Source organism: Cherax quadricarinatus, chromosome 45 (genome assembly GCF_038502225.1).
Source record: "Cherax quadricarinatus isolate ZL_2023a chromosome 45, ASM3850222v1, whole genome shotgun sequence".
Classification (NCBI taxonomy): Eukaryota; Metazoa; Arthropoda; class Malacostraca; order Decapoda; family Parastacidae; genus Cherax; species Cherax quadricarinatus.
In genome coordinates, this window is record NC_091336.1 from 10,903,989 (window position 1) to 10,922,630 (window position 18,642).

The 18,642-nt window shown below is 39.4% G+C and overlaps 1 protein-coding gene across 2 annotated transcripts in view; it reads right to left on the reverse strand.

Annotated features, from left to right (window-relative positions):
• The window catches only part of LOC128694855 (cyclin-F), an 85,151-nt gene that overhangs the window by 50,390 nt on the left and 16,119 nt on the right, over positions 1–18,642 (reverse strand). For both annotated transcript variants that reach the window (XM_053785196.2, XM_053785197.2), the window contains exon 4: positions 2,727–2,905. In XM_053785196.2, the coding sequence (XP_053641171.1) occupies positions 2,727–2,905 (179 nt within the window). The remainder of the gene's footprint in view (positions 1–2,726; positions 2,906–18,642) is intronic.

Here is an 18,642-nt window from a genome sequence, read left to right on the forward strand (position 1 = left end):
TAATTATCAGAACATAAAAATTATATAAAATAATATGAAAAATTGGTGGAATGATGATGTAAAGAGAGTAGTAAGGGAGAAAAAGTTAGCATATGAGAAGTTTTTACAAAGTAGAAGTGATGCAAGGAGGGAAGAGTATATGGAGAAAAAGAGAGAGGTTAAGAGAGTGGTGAAGCAATGTAAAAAGAGAGCAAATGAGAGAGTGGGTGAGATGTTATCAACAAATTTTGTTGAAAATAAGAAAAAGTTTTGGAGTGAGATTAACAAGTTAAGGAAGCCTAGAGAACAAATGGATTTGTCAGTTAAAAATAGGAGAGGAGAGTTATTAAATGGAGAGTTAGAGGTATTGGGAAGATGGAGGGAATATTTTGAGGAATTGTTAAATGTTGATGAAGATAGGGAAGCTGTGATTTCGTGTATAGGGCAAGGAGGAATAACATCTCGTAGGAGTGAGGAAGAGCCAGTTGTGAGTGTGGGGGAAGTTCGTGAGGCAGTAGGTAAAATGAAAGCGGGTAAGGCAGCCGGGATTGATGGGATAAAGATAGAAATGTTAAAAGCAGGTGGGGATATAGTTTTGGAGTGGTTGGTGCAATTATTTAATAAATGTATGGAAGAGGGTAAGGTACCTAGGGATTAGCAGAGAGCATGCATAGTTCCTTTGTATAAAGGCAAAGGGGACAAAAGAGAGTGCAAAAATTATAGGGGGATAAGTCTGTTGAGTATACCTGGTAAAGTGTATGGTAGAGTTATCATTGAAAGAATTAAAAGTAAGACGGAGAATAGGATAGCAGATGAACAAGGCTTTAGGAAAGGTAGGGGGTGTGTGGACCAGGTGTTTACAGTGAAACATATAAGTGAACAGTATTTAGATAAGGCTAAAGAGGTCTTTGTGGCATTTATGGATTTGGAAAAGGCGTATGACAGGGTGGATAGGGGGGAAATGTGGCAGATGTTGCAGGTGTATGGTGCAGGAGGTAGGTTACTGAAAGCAGTGAAGAGTTTTTACGAGGATAGTGAGGCTCAAGTTAGAGTACATAGGAAAGAGGGAAATTATTTCCCAGTAAAAGTAGGCCTTAGACAAGGATGTGTGATGTCACCGTGGTTGTTTAATATATTTATAGATGGGGTTGTAAGAGAAGTAAATGCGAGGGTCTTGACAAGAGGCGTGGAGTTAAAAGATAAAGAATCACACAAAGTGGGAGTTGTCACAGTTGCTCTTTGCTGATGACACTGTGCTCTTGGGAGATTCTGAAGAGAAGTTGCAGAGATTGGTGGATGAATTTGGTAGGGTGTACAAAAGAAGAAAATTAAAAGTGAATACAGGAAAGAGTAAGGTGATGAAAGATTGGATATCAGATTGGAGGGAGAGAGTATGGAGGAGGTGAATGTATTCAGATATTTGGGAGTGGACGTGTCAGCGGATGGGTCTATGAAGGATGAGGTGAATCATAGAATTGATGAGGGGAAAAGGGTGAGTGGTGCACTTAGGAGTCTGTGGAGACAAAGAACTTTGTCCTTGGAGGCAAAGAGGGGAATGTATGTGAATATAATGCAGAGAATTCGTAATTTGGAAGTTAGGAGGAGGTGCGGGATTACCAAAACTGTTGTCCAGAGGGCTGAGGAAGTGTTGTTGAGGTGGTTCGGACATGTAGAGAGAATGGAGCGAAACAGAATGACTTCAAGAGTGCATCAGTCTGTAGTGGAAGGAAGGCGGGGTAGTGGTCAGCCTAGGAAAGGTTGGAGGGAGGGGGTAAAGGAGGTTTTGTGTGCGAGGGGCTTGGACTTCCAGCAGGCGTGCGTGAGCGTGTTTGATAGGAGTGAATGGAGACGAATGGTTTTTAATACTTGACGTGCTGTTGGAGTGTGAGCAAAGTAACATTTATGAAGGGGTTCAGGGAAACCGGCAGGCCGGACTTGAGTCCTGGAGATGGGAAGTACAGTGCCTGCACTCTGAAGGAGGGGTGTTAATGTTGCAGTTTAAAAACTGTAGTGTAAAGCACCCTTCTGGCAAGACAGTGATGGAGTGAATGATGGTGAAAGCTTTTCTTTTTCGGGCCACCCTGCCTTGGTGGGAATCGGCCAGTGTGATAATAAAAAAATAAAATAAATAATATGAAAAATGTAAAAAAAGATATATCGGCAACACTTCTGCAAGCGGCAGCACTCCATGTTGCCACCAGGTGATCTCCAAGTGCCAACTTTGCCGCCTCATATCTTGGTAAGTACTGACCCTAAAAAACAAATTTTTTTTTATCCTATAACACTTAGAAAAATGTGCTCTTACTTTCAATAAAAACAAATGATTTCTTTATTTTTCAAAATATTCAGGGCAATGGGGTAGTGAACATATATATACACATTTGGACCGTTTACGGGTTAATACAAGCTTTATTAACATGTGTGTTTTGCCAAGTGGTTATGGAGTGCGAGTGTGAGGAAGCTTTAGAACACATTTCTAGCCACCATTATCAATAACAGTCCAAGATGGATGAAAATGCTATCTAGCTTCCTCTCCAAATTTTGGGTTAGTAGCAAATTCTTCTAGTCACAGTACTGAAACTTTTAAAAGTTTTACATTGAGAGATTAATATCCGGTATGATGACAGATGACTGTATTGAAAATGGTAGTAGTCACCCAGCTGAAATACAAAATAGATACAGTATATCTAAATAAATAAGGCTTTATTTATTTAAAGACAAAACCTAAATGCAAAAACATATCTTACTTGAGCAATGTGTGCAACTCGAGTATATACGTAGCGTTTACAACATAGTGGTTGTGTACCCCAGGGTGGCCGATACAATAACCACAGCTGTAGTCGTGGCCCCAGAGTTCCTGCCATCTCCAGATGTTCAAAAAGTGCTACAGCAAGATCTCCATTCAGAACTGGTTTACCCAAAATCACTGCAAAATGTATTCTTGAATAAAATAATGCAAATAAATAACAGAAAACAACTACTGCATTTCATTATTACAAAAATAAAACTTTATCAAGACTGTTAATGTTTAAAAACAATACTATTTTTACAAGTCATCTTACATCCATTCTACACCACATAATTGATATTAGGGAGTTCATAAACATCCAACACAGAAAATACATTGTGAGGGAAGTGAAATATGAGCTGGATTTTGTGGTATACTCCCTGTGATAGATGGACTCTAGTTACTCTGGAGAAAGTTTATATTCAATTTTGTTGTCAGTTAATTATATAACCCCACTCTCAAGCATTTCATTGTTATATCTTATGAGATATCTTATCTTTCACACTATTACAATTTCTTAATATACAGTGGAACCTCAGTTTCCATCATTAATCCGTTCCAGAAAGTGTGACGAAAACCAAATTCGACGAAAACTGAAGCAATATTTCCCATAAGAAATAATGCAAAACCAATTAATCTGTTCTAGACACCCAAAAGTATTAACAAAAAATACATTTTATAGAGAGTAACTATAGTTTTACATACAGAAAACAATGGAAAATTAATTTAAAGGATGAATGAAATGGATATATGAACATTTAACATCACTTTTAACTTTATTGAAGATGCTTGTTGGCATATGGAAGATGGCAAGGAGGGGAGAGGGAGGAGAGGTTATCTCTACCACCATCACTACCATCCTCTACCACCATCACAACCACTACCACCCTCTACCACCATCACAACCACTACCACCCTCTACCACCATATCTTTGAAGAGTTTACCTTACCTTTGATTTACCTTTGAAGAGTTTCGAGAGTTTATCTACTCTCTGAGCCCGGCCATGGGCCAGTCTCGTCTGGTGCTTGCCCGGTCAACCAGGCTGTTGCTGCTGGAGGCCCGCTGCCCCACATATCCATCACAGCCTGGTTGATCTGGCACCTGGTGAAGATACTTGTCCAGTTTCCTCTTGAAGGCTTCTACACTTGTTCCAGCCATGTTTCTGATATTTTCTGGTAAGATGCTGAAAAGTCTGGGACCCCAGATGTTGATACAGTGTTCCCTTATTGTCCCCACCACACCCCTGCTCCTCACTGGGTTTATTTTACACTTCCTCCCATATCTCTCACTCCAGTATGTTGTTACGGCAGTGTACAGATTTGGGACCAAGCCCTCGAGTACCTTCCAGGTATCTATCATCATGTACCTCTCTCTCCTCTGCTCCAATGAGTACATGTTCAAGACTTGCAGGCATTCCCAGTAGTTTAGGTGCTTTACTGGCTCAACATGAGCCATAAACGATCTCTGTATTTGCTCCAGCTCCGATATTTCTCCTGCCTTGAATGGGGCCATCAGCACTGAGCAATATTCTAAGTGAGGGAGCACTAGTGATTTGAAGAGTGTCACCATCGGCATTATTTCCCTTGTTTTGAAAGTTCTCAATACCCACCCCATCATCTTCCTGGCTGTCGTGATCTCTGTCTTGTTATGGTCTTTAAAAGAAAGGTCTGCTGATATAATTATTCCTAGGTCTTTTACGTGTTCCTTACATTCTATTTGGTGACCTTGAGTTTTGTATATAGTGCTCCTTTTGAGTTCTTCATTCTTTCCATACCTAAGCAGCTGGAACTTATCACCACTGAATGTCATGTTGTTCTCCACTGCCCACTGGAAAACCCTGCTTATGTCTTCCTGTACTTTTTCAGTGTCCTCTACCACACTGACTTTCATGCTTATTTTAGTGTCATCTACAAAAGTGTGCCAGGTGTTTTTGTCTATGTCTGCTATGAGGATGAGGAACAGCAGAGGTGCCAGGACAGTGCCTTGGGGCACCGAGCTTTTGACCTCGCTGATGCTGGATCTTGCCCTGTTCATTACTATTTTTTGTGTTCTATGTGTTAGGAAACCGAAAATCCATCTGCCTACCTTCCCCGTAGTGTCCATGGCCTTCATTTTGTGCGCTATCATTCCATGATCGCATTTGTCAAACGCCTTTGCAAAATCTGTGTAAATCACATCTGCATTTTGGTCGTCTTCCAGTGCCTCCGTAATTCTGTCATAATGGTTCAGCAACTGTGACAGACATGATTGTCCTGCTCTAAAACCATGCTTGTTCAGTTAAGTTGGTTGTGCTGGCCCATGAAATTTGTAACATGCCGTCTCATCACTCTTTCAAAGATTTTTATGATGCGAGAGGTTAGGGCTACTACCACCCTCTACCACAATCACTACCACTACCACCCTCTACCATCACTACCACCCTCTACCATCATCCCTACCACCCTCTACCACAATCAACGCCACCCTCTATCACTATCACAACCACTACCACCCTCCACCACCATCACTACCACCCTCTACCACCATCACTACCACCCTCTACCACCATCACTACCACCCTCTACCACCATCACTACCACCCTCTACCACAATCAACATCACCCTCTACCACAATCAACACCACCCTCTACCACAATCACAACCACTACCACCCTCTACCATCATCACTACCACCCTCTACCATCATCACTACCACCCTCTACCATCACTACCACCCTCTACCACAAACACCACCACCCTCTATCACTTTCACATCCACTACCACCCTTCACCACCATCACTACCACCCTCTACCACCATCACTACCACCCTCTACCACCATCACTACCACCCTCCACCGAGAAACAAAGCCAGACTGACTCAGAATGCGTGGGATGCTTTGTGTGGACTCGGGCGGACACGTTCGATATGGTGGACCACTGTCAACTCGACAAAAACCAAGGTGATGAACAAAAACTGGGACAAAATTTTGACGAAAAAAGTTGTTGAAAACCAAATTCAACGAAAACCAGGACAAACGAAAGCTGAGGTTCCATTGTACTTAATTTCTTATTATAAAATTACAGGAATACCTTGCATAGTGCAGTTAATGCTTGTCAAAAAACTACCATACTATGCAATACCATGCTGATCAAGGTATTATTATAATGTGTTTTAAGTAATGTGTTTCAACAATAAGATTACCATATTTTACGGCGTCAAAGATGCTATTTTTTCCCCAAAATACGTCTTGAAAATTTAACCAGTGTCTTGGAGGCTGAAAGTTACATACGAAAGAAGGAGCACGGCAGTACACCTACTGGCCAATGTAGGCAAGTCCAAATCACACCCATATTGTTCAGTGGCCTCAACCTAGGCCCAGAGAACTTTTTCAATACTAAACAGTAATTTAAGCTCCAGTATATGACCCAATAATGAATCATGTAAACCATTGTGTACAAGTAATAAATAACAAAAATAATTGTAAAATTTCATTGGCACTTAGCAATGGTAGGCTACGGTAAGTAAGTGTATTCAGGTACACACAAATACAGTTAGTACATACATATACATGTAGTATTATCATAGATAGTAGTGTGTGTGTAGAGGACCCAGGATAACCCAAAAATATCAAACAAAGTGACTTATTTCCATTGGGGTCCTTTTAATAACTTATTATTATACAGTGGAACCTCGGTTTTGATTTTTAATTTGTTCCATAGAGTCTGACGAAAACTAAAGCAATATTTCCCATGAGAAATAATGTAAATCCAATTAATCCGTTCCAGACACCGAAAAATATTAGCAAAAAATACATTTTATAGAGAACAACTATAGTTTTACATACAGAAAACAATGAGAAATAAATATAAAGCACTAATTTTAATGGATAAATGAACATTTAAATCAGTGTATGGAAGACAGCGAGGAGGGGAGAGGGAGGAGAGTTTATTGTTTGGAAGGGAAATCCCCTTCCATAAGGACTTCAAGTATCAAGTCCCTACCTGAGGGTTACTTCCCTTCTTCGTCTCTTACTGGCACTAGGACCACCTTGAGAGTCACTGTACCCGTCACACAAAAAATCTGTCCAAAAAAATCTGGGGCACGACACTGTCATTGAACATGTTGCAGACATGGCTTGCAACAGCTTTGTTAGGGTGATATTTCTCCACAAAACTTTGAACCTCACTCCACTCTGCACAAATGTCCTTAATCACTTTTTAATCGTACTTTTCTACAAGTTCTTTCCTGAACTCTATCGTGTTTCTCACCTTTATCAAAGGGTTGGCACTCAGAACTTTCTTTGGCCCCCATTGTGTCTTATTTAGCAGTCACACTCAATAAATAAGCACAAAACACAATCGATTATTACGAAATGTTTCATATGAACACGCATGATGAGAAACAGAGCCAGACTGAATCAGAATGCATGCGTGGGATGCTTTGTGTGGTCGCGGGCATACGGACATGTTCGGTACAGCAGATGAAATCAAAGGTAATGAACGAAAACTGGGACAATATTTTGACGAAAAAAGTCAATGAAAACCAAATTCAAAGAAAACCAAGGTTCCACTGTACTACAGGTCGGCCATCACAAATCCAGCATCATCAGGACCTGTAGGGTGCTGGATTAGTGACTATACCGAATTATCTAATTTATGCCCTATTTTTGGCCCATTCCATTATTCCAGTCCACCAAACTTATAGCTATTTCGCTAGTATTCCTTCTGTAGTGACCCTTCACCTCAGTGCAACTCTTGCAAGAATAGATCTTACAAGAGTTCTTGCAGCTGTATTTGTGTATACCTGAATAAACTTACTTATTTACTTACTTCTATTCTGTCGAGTGAGTACAGTAGGGGCCAGCTTTATGGTGTTTCGCCTTACGGTGTTCCACTAATACGGCGATGTCAAATTATGACTAAAATTTGCTATACGGCAAACGGTCTTTCAAATACGGTGCGCCCCACCCGGTTTGTTTACATTCTCCGTGACATCTATTATGTATGGAAACTTTCCAAAATTTCAAGTGTTTTACAGTTATTGCATATTTTATATGTGCTCTGATAATTATACATACGTGTACCAGTACCTAAATATACTTACACACTGTGCTGGTGTGCAGGTACATTAAAAATGTTAAGACTCTCTCTACTCGTGACGCCAATAGTACGTAATAATCATCTCTCTTGGGCACATTAAATGTCTTATTTTACATTAATATAGACATTTTCATTAATCAATCTATGATATTTTCCTCAAAATTATATAAGAAACACGTTACATAGCATATACACATGATACACACACTTACAGAATAAAAATTGACATAAATATGAGATTTGTTTACAAAGCTCCTGTGTAGGTAGTGTTGGAAGAATTACATTTTCTCTAGTCAAACACTAAGGGATAACTGTAGAAAAATATTTCTTTCGTATGCCTTCACTCAAAATATAGCAATTCACGACCCTTGTGGGTTTAGCACTTTTTTATTATGGTGAAAATAATATCTTCATTCATCTAAAAATGGTGTGTTGCATGAGAATGGGAGTGTTGCTGTTTGTTTATTCTGTACTAACTTGTACATAATGTAAGAGTATTTGTATTGTGAGGTAATTATTATTCTAATAAAAAATATTGTGAGGCAAAAGTTTTACAAACTCTTACAAACGTATGTGAATGAACTAAAAGTAGACACACATTAATACGCATTTATTTTGCCTGACAAAGTGATCGCCCACTATCTGTTCAGTTTGTGTTCTTACATTGTCTGAACTCTGTATCTCGTTCTCTCTCTCATTTACTCTTTCATTAACTAGTTGGCTCTCACTGACAATGGCGTTTAAGCTTAGCTGTGATAAAAAGAGGAGTCGTAAGCCTCTTGCTTTAAGTGCCAAGTTAGAAGATGATGGTGTGCCATTCTGATTTTATTCAATAAACACCCTGCCACTCACCTCTCACACATTAATAATAATTTAGAGTAAGTAATAAGTGTACTCTGTGTATATCTAACCTTTTATTGTTTTTAATGCCTATTTCTATTGCTAACTTAACCCCTTGACTGTCACAACCCCCAATCCTGAGGTGTCTCCGGGTGTCGCAAAATTTAAAAAAAAAAAATTATTTTTTATTATGAAATGATAGAGAATCTTTTCCCGATTGTAATGACACCAAAAAATTTGATGGAAAACTGACGGAATTACGGTCTCGCGAAGTTAGCGGCCTTGGCGATATTTACAAATCGGCGATTTCGCCCACTTTGAGCCCTATTTTCGGCTAATTCCGTTGTTCCAGTCAACCAAACTCATAGCTAATTCTTTAGAACTCCATTTTTTCTATCGATTGAGTACAAGAAACTGCCCATTTACCAATTTCAACTACCCAATAATGTGGTCAGAAATTTGCAATTTGGCCAATTTCACGAAAATTAAAAAATATGACAATTTCAAAATAAGGTCCAGAATGAACAATGCAGACATTCCTGGCTCTAAAATAACATTTTCTTTGTTCATCAGTCATGTCTCCAGGCCCCTCTGATATTACTCTTGCTTTCTATTTTGAATTTTTATTCAAACAAAAAATAGAAGACTTACTATTATGCAGACTACTGCAATGATAAACGGATCACCTATCACAAAGCTAACAGAGGGAAAATTCTTAGGAATCCACCTTGATAATAGACTCAAATTTCATACACATATACAACAAATTTCTAAGAAAATTTCCAAGACTGTAGGCATACTATCGAAGATACGGTACTATGCTCCACAGTCAGCCCTCCTGGCCCTATATCACTCTCTTATTTACCCCTATCTCACCTATGGAATTTGTGCATGGGGCTCAACAACAAATAACCATCTCAGACCACTAATTACCCAACAAAAGGCTGCAGTTAGAATGATAACAAATTCTCACTATAGGCAGCACACTCCACCAATATTCAATACACTAAACCTACTCACCATACAAAACATCCATACTTATTACTGCACCTATTACATACATAGAACACTTAACTCTGATATTAACCCTCCCCTCAAACATCTCCTTGCCAACCTCAACAGAACACATGACCATAACACAAGGCACAGATCACTCTTTGATGTTCCTCGTGTCCATCTCACACTATGCAAAAACTCAATGCACATAAAAGGCCCTAAAATCTGGAATTCATTACCTGTAAATATAAAAGAAACACTACCTGTTTATAAATTCAAGTCTCTTCTCAAAGATCACTTACTCACCCAAAACCAAATAAATACTGAATAACTGAACCTTATAAATTGTATATCTTAAATGTTTCTCACAATTATATCACATAAATGTTAAACCTAAAACCCAATCTAACTTTATTATTTTTTAAATACACTACCTAACAGAATACTCCATTCTACTGAATGTACAACAATGCATACAACCATATGACCTGTCTTTGTAATACTCACTTGTGCTTTATAGTAATCTGTTTACATTAATGTTTTATCACTGATTTCATCATTGCTTAGTTAATCTTAAGTTAATTTTAAGCCAGCCCGTAATGCTATGCATAGTATAAGTGGCTTTGGCATGCTGCTCTTATCTGTATTTTTTGTACCTCTGTACGTGTGCTCAAATTTTTAAATAAATAAATAAATAAATAAATACGTCAAACACGGTACCGCGTAAGACGTATATACAGTGGACCCCCACATAACGATTACCTCCGAATGTGACCAATTATGTAAATGTATTTATGTAAGTGCGTTTGTACATGTATGTTTGGGGGTCTGAAATGGACTAATCTACTTCACAATATTTCTTATGGGAACAAATTCGGTCAGTACTGGCACCTGAACATACTTCTGGAGTGAAGAATTATCGTTAACCGGGGGTCCACTGTATACGGCCGCGACAGTCAAAGGGTTAATATAAGTTAGTGTAAACTTGTTGTCTGGCATTTATTGCATATTTGTGTGTGTTCTGATAATACTTGTGGACCTGTGTGGTAGCCGGGCGGAGGGACAACATTACGTTTTCTCTGGTCAGGCACCAGAGAAAACATGTATAAATCTGCGTTTGGCACAGCCACTTCCCCACTCCGCGTTTGTTTACAATTTTTGGCAAGAATTATTCACTACTTCTCCCTTCGTTTATGATGGCATCTAAAGGTAGTTGTTAGAAACGATTAAATTCAATAAACAAGGTATGTCAATGATAATAATATGGCTCTGGGCCACAGTGTAAGTAGCCGGCAGGTGTAGCCCATTCGGGCTACACCTACCGGCTACCTACACTGCCTTCCTCAAATAAATACTACTCACCTCTCTTCCTACATTAAGGCTACACATATTTTAAGGTAAAGAATGAGTGTATTGTATGTGTATTTTAACTCTCTGGGCTGTTTTAAATATTGTATATTAACCCTTTGAGGGTTTTCGTCGTACTAGTACGTTTTACGCGTAGGGGTTTTTGACGTACTAGTACGCATAAATTCTAGCGGCCTCAAATCTAGTGGGAGAAAGCTGGTAGGCCTTCATATGAAAGAATGGGTCTATGTGGTCAGTGTGCACAGTCTAAAAAAAATCCTGCAGCACACAGTGCATAATGAGAAAAAAAAAACTTTGACCATTTTTTTTTTAATAAATCAGCGACTTTGCAGTGTATTTTCGTATGGTATTTATTGTTGTATTCTAGTTTTCTTGGTCTCATTTTATAGAATGGAAGACATATTACAGAAATTGAGATGATTTTGGCTGGTTTTACAAAGAAAGGCGCCTTGAAATTGAGCTCAAAATAGCAGAAATGTTCGATTTTTACCAAACTTAAAAAGTAAACAAATCGTGCCAAGCGTGCAATACACGTCAACTGGTGAGTCTAATATTCTTTCACAAGTGCACCAATAATATTTATACCATTTTTTACACTAATGCAGTAGTCTGCATAACAGTAAATCTTATATTTTTTGTGAGAATAAAAATTCAAAATGGAAAGCAAAAGAATATAAGAGGGGCCTTGAGACGTGACTAATGACTAGAGGAAATGTCATTTTAGTGCCAAGAATGTCTTTCTTGTTTATTCTGGACCCTATTCGGAAATTGGCATCTTTTGAAATTTGTGTGAAATTGGCAAAATTGCTAAATTCTGATCACTGTACTGGATAGTTGAATTTCATAAATGGGTGGTTTCTTGCACCCATTCGATAGAAAAAATGGAGTTCTAGCGAAATATTCATGTTTTTTGTCGACTAGTACAGCGAAATTGGCCGAAAATGGGGCTCAAAGTGGGCAAAATCTCCGATGCGTAAACATTGCCGAGACCGCTAACTTTGCGAGAGCATAATTTCGTAAGTTTTCTATCAAATTTCAAACTTTTGGTGTCTTTATGATCGGGAAAAGATTCTCTATCTTTTCATAAGAGAAAATAATTTTTTTTTTTTAAATTTGGCCGACCCTGAGAACGAGTTTCGGAGAGGGCCTGTCGACCCTCAAAGGGTTAAGTATGAGATGGGGAGCCAGGGCTACCTACACCTCACTTCATACAAATAAGTACTACTCACCTCACGCCCTACATTAACCCTTAAACTGTCTAAAGATAGATCTACGTTCACTCGCGTAGTGCTCTGAACGTTGATCTACGTTTTTTTTTTACATACTTTCTTATGGAGAAAATCAAGGTTGGAGCGCTACACATGCAAACGTAGATCTACGTTTGGACAGTTTAACCCTTAAACGGTCCAAACAGATCAACGTTCAAATTCGTAGTGCTACAAAAGTAGATCTACTTTTTTTTTTACATATTTTCAAATATAACAAAAAAATGTAGATAAAAGTGTTTTTTACACGTTTTCACATGTAAAACAAAAAAAAAGATCTACATTTTTTTACATACTTTCAGATGTTGAAAAAACCTATATATACGTTTGGACCATTTAAGGGTTAAGGGTTAAGATTACAAATACTTTAAGATGAGTAATGAATGTACTGTGTATGTATTTTACTTTTTGTGTTTTTAATGCCTAGTTCTATTACTAACTTAATATAATTTAGTGTAAACTTGTCTGGCATTTATATGCATTTATAAATGGAAAAAATGGCAGTCTGCTTTCTGGCAATAGACTGGACCCTAACCTGCCGTATAAGTGGGGGCCTACTGTACAAGAAACTGCCCATTCACCTGTTTCAACAACCCAATAAAGTGGTCAGAAATTGGAAATTTGGCCAATTTCACACAAATTTCTAAAGATGCCAATTTCAAAATGGGGTCCAGTATTAACAATGCAGGCATTCCTGACACTAAAATAGCATTTTTTCTGTTCATTAGTCACATCTCCAGGCTCCTCTTATAATACTCTTGCTTTCCATTTTGAATTTTTATTCACATAAAAAATAGAAGATTTACTGTTATGCAGACTACAGCATTATTGAAATACTAATTATATAAATAAGTAATGTCAACCCATTCGTGACTGTGTATCAGACTGGCCAGTCGGACACTCTTGAACATCGGCAAAGAATCAAACATTTCCACTACTTTGAGCTCAATTTCAAGGTACAGTGGACCCTCAAGTTTCGGCGGCATCGACTTTCGTGAAATCCGACTTTTGGCAAGTTTTTTCGGCAAAATTTGGCCTCGCGGTTCGTGATTAGACTTGTGATTCAGCGACCGTCCGGTACCTGTCCGCCTGTCACCAAACAGTAAGGCATGGGTCACTAGGGAATTTTTCTATAACTGGTTACACCATGCATTTGCCCCCAATGTGAAAGATTACCTAACTGAAAAGAAATTAGACCTTAAGTGCCTCCTGGTGTTAGACAATGCCCCTGGTCATCCTACAGACGTGGCAGAGCGACTTTATGGGGACATGAGCTTCATTAAGCGCTTCAAGAGCACACAAAGCCAGTCTCCCACGCCATTCACGCTCAGTGTGCCATTGTTTACTAACACGTGACCATCACCCTGTGGGTTCATATGTAATAATCCATTGTTTTTTGTGATTGCACCTGCTAAATAAGTCACCATGGGCCCAAGAAAAGCTAGTGCCAGCCCTTTGGTAAAGAAAGTGAGGAACACGATCGAATTCAAGAAGGAAATCATTGAAAAATATGAGAGTGGAGTGTGTGTTACAGAGCTTGGATGAACTTCACCCTAACAAAGCTGTTGCAGGCCGTATTGGCAACATGTACAATGACAGTGTTGTGTCCCACTTCAGACAAATCTTAAAGAAACGCCAGAAACAGACCTCTCTGGACAAATATTTTGTGCGACAGGGTTCCAGTGACTCTAAAGTTGTTCCCAGTGCCAGTGTCTTTAAAAAACAAAGAAGGGAAGTAACCTCAAATAAGGACTTCATACTTGAAGTCCTAATGGAAGGAGATTCTCCTTCCAAACAATAGTGTACACCTTCCTCCTATCCCCTCCTCCCATCTTCCATCCACCCAGAAGTCTTCAGTAAAGGTAAGTGTAATGTTATTATTATTTTTTATATGCATGTACTTGATTTCTCATTGTTTTCAGTATGTAAATCTTCATTTAATTTAAAAAAAAAATATTTTGTTTTAATATTTTTGGGTGTCTGGAACAGATTAATTTTATTTCCATTATTTCTTATGGGGAAAATGGTTTTGCCATTCGGCAATTTCGACTTTCGGCAGGCTCTCTGGAACGGATTAATCACGAAACTCGGGGGTCCACTGTACTATTTGTCATGAAACCAATTAAAATCATATCTATTTCTGTAATACATCTTCCATTCTATCAAATGAGACCAAAAAATAAGAATACAACCATAAAAGCCAAACAAAAATAGACGGCTAAGGGGCGGCTAATGACTGAGAAGTGAACGTCATTATCTATCATCTGATTTCTTTCATTTTTGGCATACGTTAAGAAGCATCTTGCCCAAGTCTCAATAAGATAGCCTAACAAACAACTGAGAAAAAAAAATATTTACTGAAAATCATATATGACAAGCCCAAGCCAGGTACTGGAATACAGTGGACCCTCCCTTTTTGCCGATCTCCGTTATTGCCAATTTCCATTTTCGCCGAATTTTTTTTGTCAAAATATTGGTTCCATTTTTGTCAATTTTATCCATTTTCATCAATGATACGGAACCTGTCCAGTGCCCAGCATGCACACAAAGCCACCTCCCACACGCATTCTCAGGCAGTGTCATGTTGTTCCTCTGTGAGTGAACATATCCTGCGAGGTCATACGAAACATTTAATAATAATCCAGTGTTTTTGGCATTTGTTTATTGTGTGTGACTGCTAAACAAGCCACCATGGGCCCAAAGCTTCTAGTGCCAGCCCTTTGGTAAAGAATGTGAGAAACCCGATAGAATTTAAGAAAAAGTTTGTAGAAAAACATGAAAGTGGTGGTGGTAGAGGGTGGTAGTGGTTGTGATCATGGTAGAGGTTGGTAGTGGTTGTGATGGTGGTAGAGGGTGGTAGTGATGGTGGTAGAGGGTGGTAGTGATGGTGGTAGAGGGTGGTAGTGATGGTGGTAGAGGGTGGTAGTGATGGTGGTAGAGGGTGGTAGTGATGGTGGTAGGGTGGTAGTGATGGTGGAAGAGAGTGGTAGTGATGGTGGTAGAGGGTGGTAGTGATGGTGGTAGAGGGTGGTAGTGGACAGAAGTGATGGTGGGAGAGAGTGGTAGTAGCAGTGATGGTGGTAGAGGGTGGTAGTGATGGTGGTAGTGGTTGTGATGGTGGTAGAGGATGGTAGTGATGGTGGTAGAAGGTGGTAGTGGTAGTGATGGTGGTAGAGGGTGGTAGTGATGGTGGTAGAGGGTGGTAGTGATGGTGGTAGAGTGGCAGTGATGGTGGTAGAGAGTGGCAGTGATGGTGGTTGAGGGTGGTAGTGATGGTGGTAGAGAGTGGCAGTGATGGTGGTAGAGAGTGGCAGTGATGGTGGTAGAGGGTGGTAGTGATGGTGGTAGAGAGTGGCAGTGATGGTGGTAGATGGTGGTAGTGATGGTGGTAGTGGTTGTGATGGTGGTAGTGGTTGTGATGGTGGTAGAGGATGGTAGTGATGGTGGTAGAAGGTGGTAGTGGTAGTGATGGTGGTAGAGGGTGGTAGTGGCTGTGATGGTGGAAGTAATGGAGATTTGTGTAATGTGGAGTAGGATGGAAAGATTTGTGGTATTAAAAAACAAAGAAGCGAAGTGACCCCGGATAAGGACTTGGTACCTAGAGTCCTTATGGAGGGGGATTCCCCTTCCAAAGAATAACTTCTCTTCCCTCTCCCCTCCTCCCTGTCTTCCATACACCAAGAGTCTTCATTAAAGGCAAGTGTCATGTTGAATGTTCATCCTTTTCTGCATGTATATCTATACTTAACTTAAAAAAAAAATTTTTTTTGTTAATTCTTATGGGAAAATGGTTTTAGTTTTCACCGGTCTCTCTGGAACTGATTAAACAAGAAAACTGTAGGTCCACTGTAAGTCACTTTGTCTGACTTTTTTGGGTTATCCTAGGTTCTCTACACACATGCTGCTATGTATGATAATCTTTGTAGAGAAAATAGCTTTCTTGTTTCAGTTTTATGGTGCATTATGAATGTATATCACAGTTAGCCCTGTGCTATACTCCATTTTCTCTAATATAAGCCCCCATCACAGGGATAGGAGGATGGTACTTGTATCCCATATCCTCATCATGCCTATGTCAAACTGCTCGGTATTATGCCAAATATGTATTATTATTATTTTTTTTTTTTTTTTTTATTATTATCACACTGGCCGATTCCCACCAAGGCAGGGTGGCCCGAAAAAGAAAAACTTTCACCATCATTCACTCCATCACTGTCTTGCCAGAAGGGTGCTTTACACTACAGTTTTTAAACTGCAACATTTACACCCCTCCTTCAGAGTGCAGGCACTGTACTTCCCATCTCCAGGACTCAAGTCCGGCCTGCCGGTTTCCCTGAACCCCTTCATAAATGTTACTTTGCTCACACTCCAACAGCACGTCAAGTATTAAAAACCATTTGTCTCCATTCACTCCTATCAAACATGCTCACGCATGCCTGCTGGAAGTCCAAGCTCCTTGCACACAAAACCTCCTTTACCCCCTCCCTCCAACCTTTCCTAGGCCGACCCCTACCCCGCCTTCCTTCCACTACAGACTGATACACTCTTGAAGTCATTCTGTTTCGCTCCATTCTCTCTACATGTCCGAACCACCTCAACAACCCTTCCTCAGCCCTCTGGACAACAGTTTTGGTATTATTTATTCTGGATTATTTACCATGTTTTTGTGCTATTTATATTTTTTATTATGTCATATAAGATCAATTGTGATAGGTAAATAAGCCATAGTGTTGATATTTGCGTAATAATAAAGCATATTCCCCTGCATCGCGAGACTGAGCTCAAGGCAACCAACAATGGCTTCAAAGCCACCTTATCTTTAATGGACAATGTACTGTGTATGTGCTTCACACAACGAGAAGATTTCTCTTATTCGTTGGAACCAAGGCTAGGGCTAAAAGCAAGCAGGCTATAATAATAGATGGAGAAAAAGAAACTGGAATGACTTATGCAGCAAGTGAGCCACCAAACAGTACCAGCAGGTTGGTGTGGCAACCCTGGAAATTTGAAATTATGCTAGCCAAAATTAGTTCCAAATAAATGATGGAACCAGATGACTGATTGCTGGATTAGTGATGGCCAACCTGTATAAAGGAGATATATGTGCTAGGAATAAGGTAAAATGGGTTATTTACATTTACATGTGTGTTAGCTAAAAAAAATTAAAAAAATCTCTTCCCTTTCTGTCACTACTTTCATTAGGTACCTTTTGGCTGTCTTCTTGAACTGGCTCATGCTATGACTGGCTTTGATATGTGCATGCAATCTGTTCCACTCCTTTATTGCTGTACAATAAAAGGTGTTTGAAGCCTGGCCAGTGACTGCAGGTACTATAAAGTTGTGCTCTCTCCCTCTAGTACTATAATTGCTTTGGTTCCCAGCCTTGACAAAATTAGCAGCAAGATGTTCTGGACACTGTTTGTGAGCAATTTTATAAACTTGATTTAACTTCAGTTGTTTTACTCTGTCTTCAACACTCAACATATCCAATTGTTGTAATTCATCCTGGCGCCTACACGCTCTCTTGGACCCAGGTCCAGGATGAATCTTACCATTTTGTTCTGGGTGATCTGCAGTCTTTCAGTTTTTTTCTCAAGGTCGAGTACCATGAAGAGCAAACGTAGTCCATATGACACTGTATAAGGGCTAGACATAGGGTCCTGTAAGCCTCAGTAGGTAGATATTGTACTTGTCTGTGAAGGAACTTCAGTCTGGCATTTGCTTTCTTTACTATACTGTTCCCTATCAATTCTCCTAACATGCATGGGTCAAAGGGGATTCCCAGATATTTTACTGAGGAAACTGAAGTGATGAGTTCCCCAATACACCGGACAATAAAATTATTTACCCTTCTCAGTTTATATTTCATGCCAAAGAGTATGGCTTCTGTTTTCTCGAGGTGTAACAATAGTTCGTTGTCTACTGACCATTTCCTGCAGGACTCCAGTTCCAGTGTTATTACATTAGCTATATCTTGTGGGTTTTTACCTGACACTAACAGAGCACTGTCATATACATACAGTAGGAGTTTTCATTTAACAGTGATGGACATGTTGTTTACATAACATAGGAATAAGGGACCCAGAATAATACCTTGGGGAACTCCACATGCTGTCGGCAGAGGTTCTCATTCTGTTTTGGTGATTTTGACAATTTGTTTCCTATTGCTAAGATAGGACTTAAACCGGTCTACGGAACCAGCTCCTGCCTACTTTCTGTACTCAACTGAAGAAGCCTACCATGTAGGTGAAATGTTTTGGAATAAAGTTGCCTAACTGTTGCCTATGTGTCTTACCTACCAACCTGTCGGTATTGTATACTATT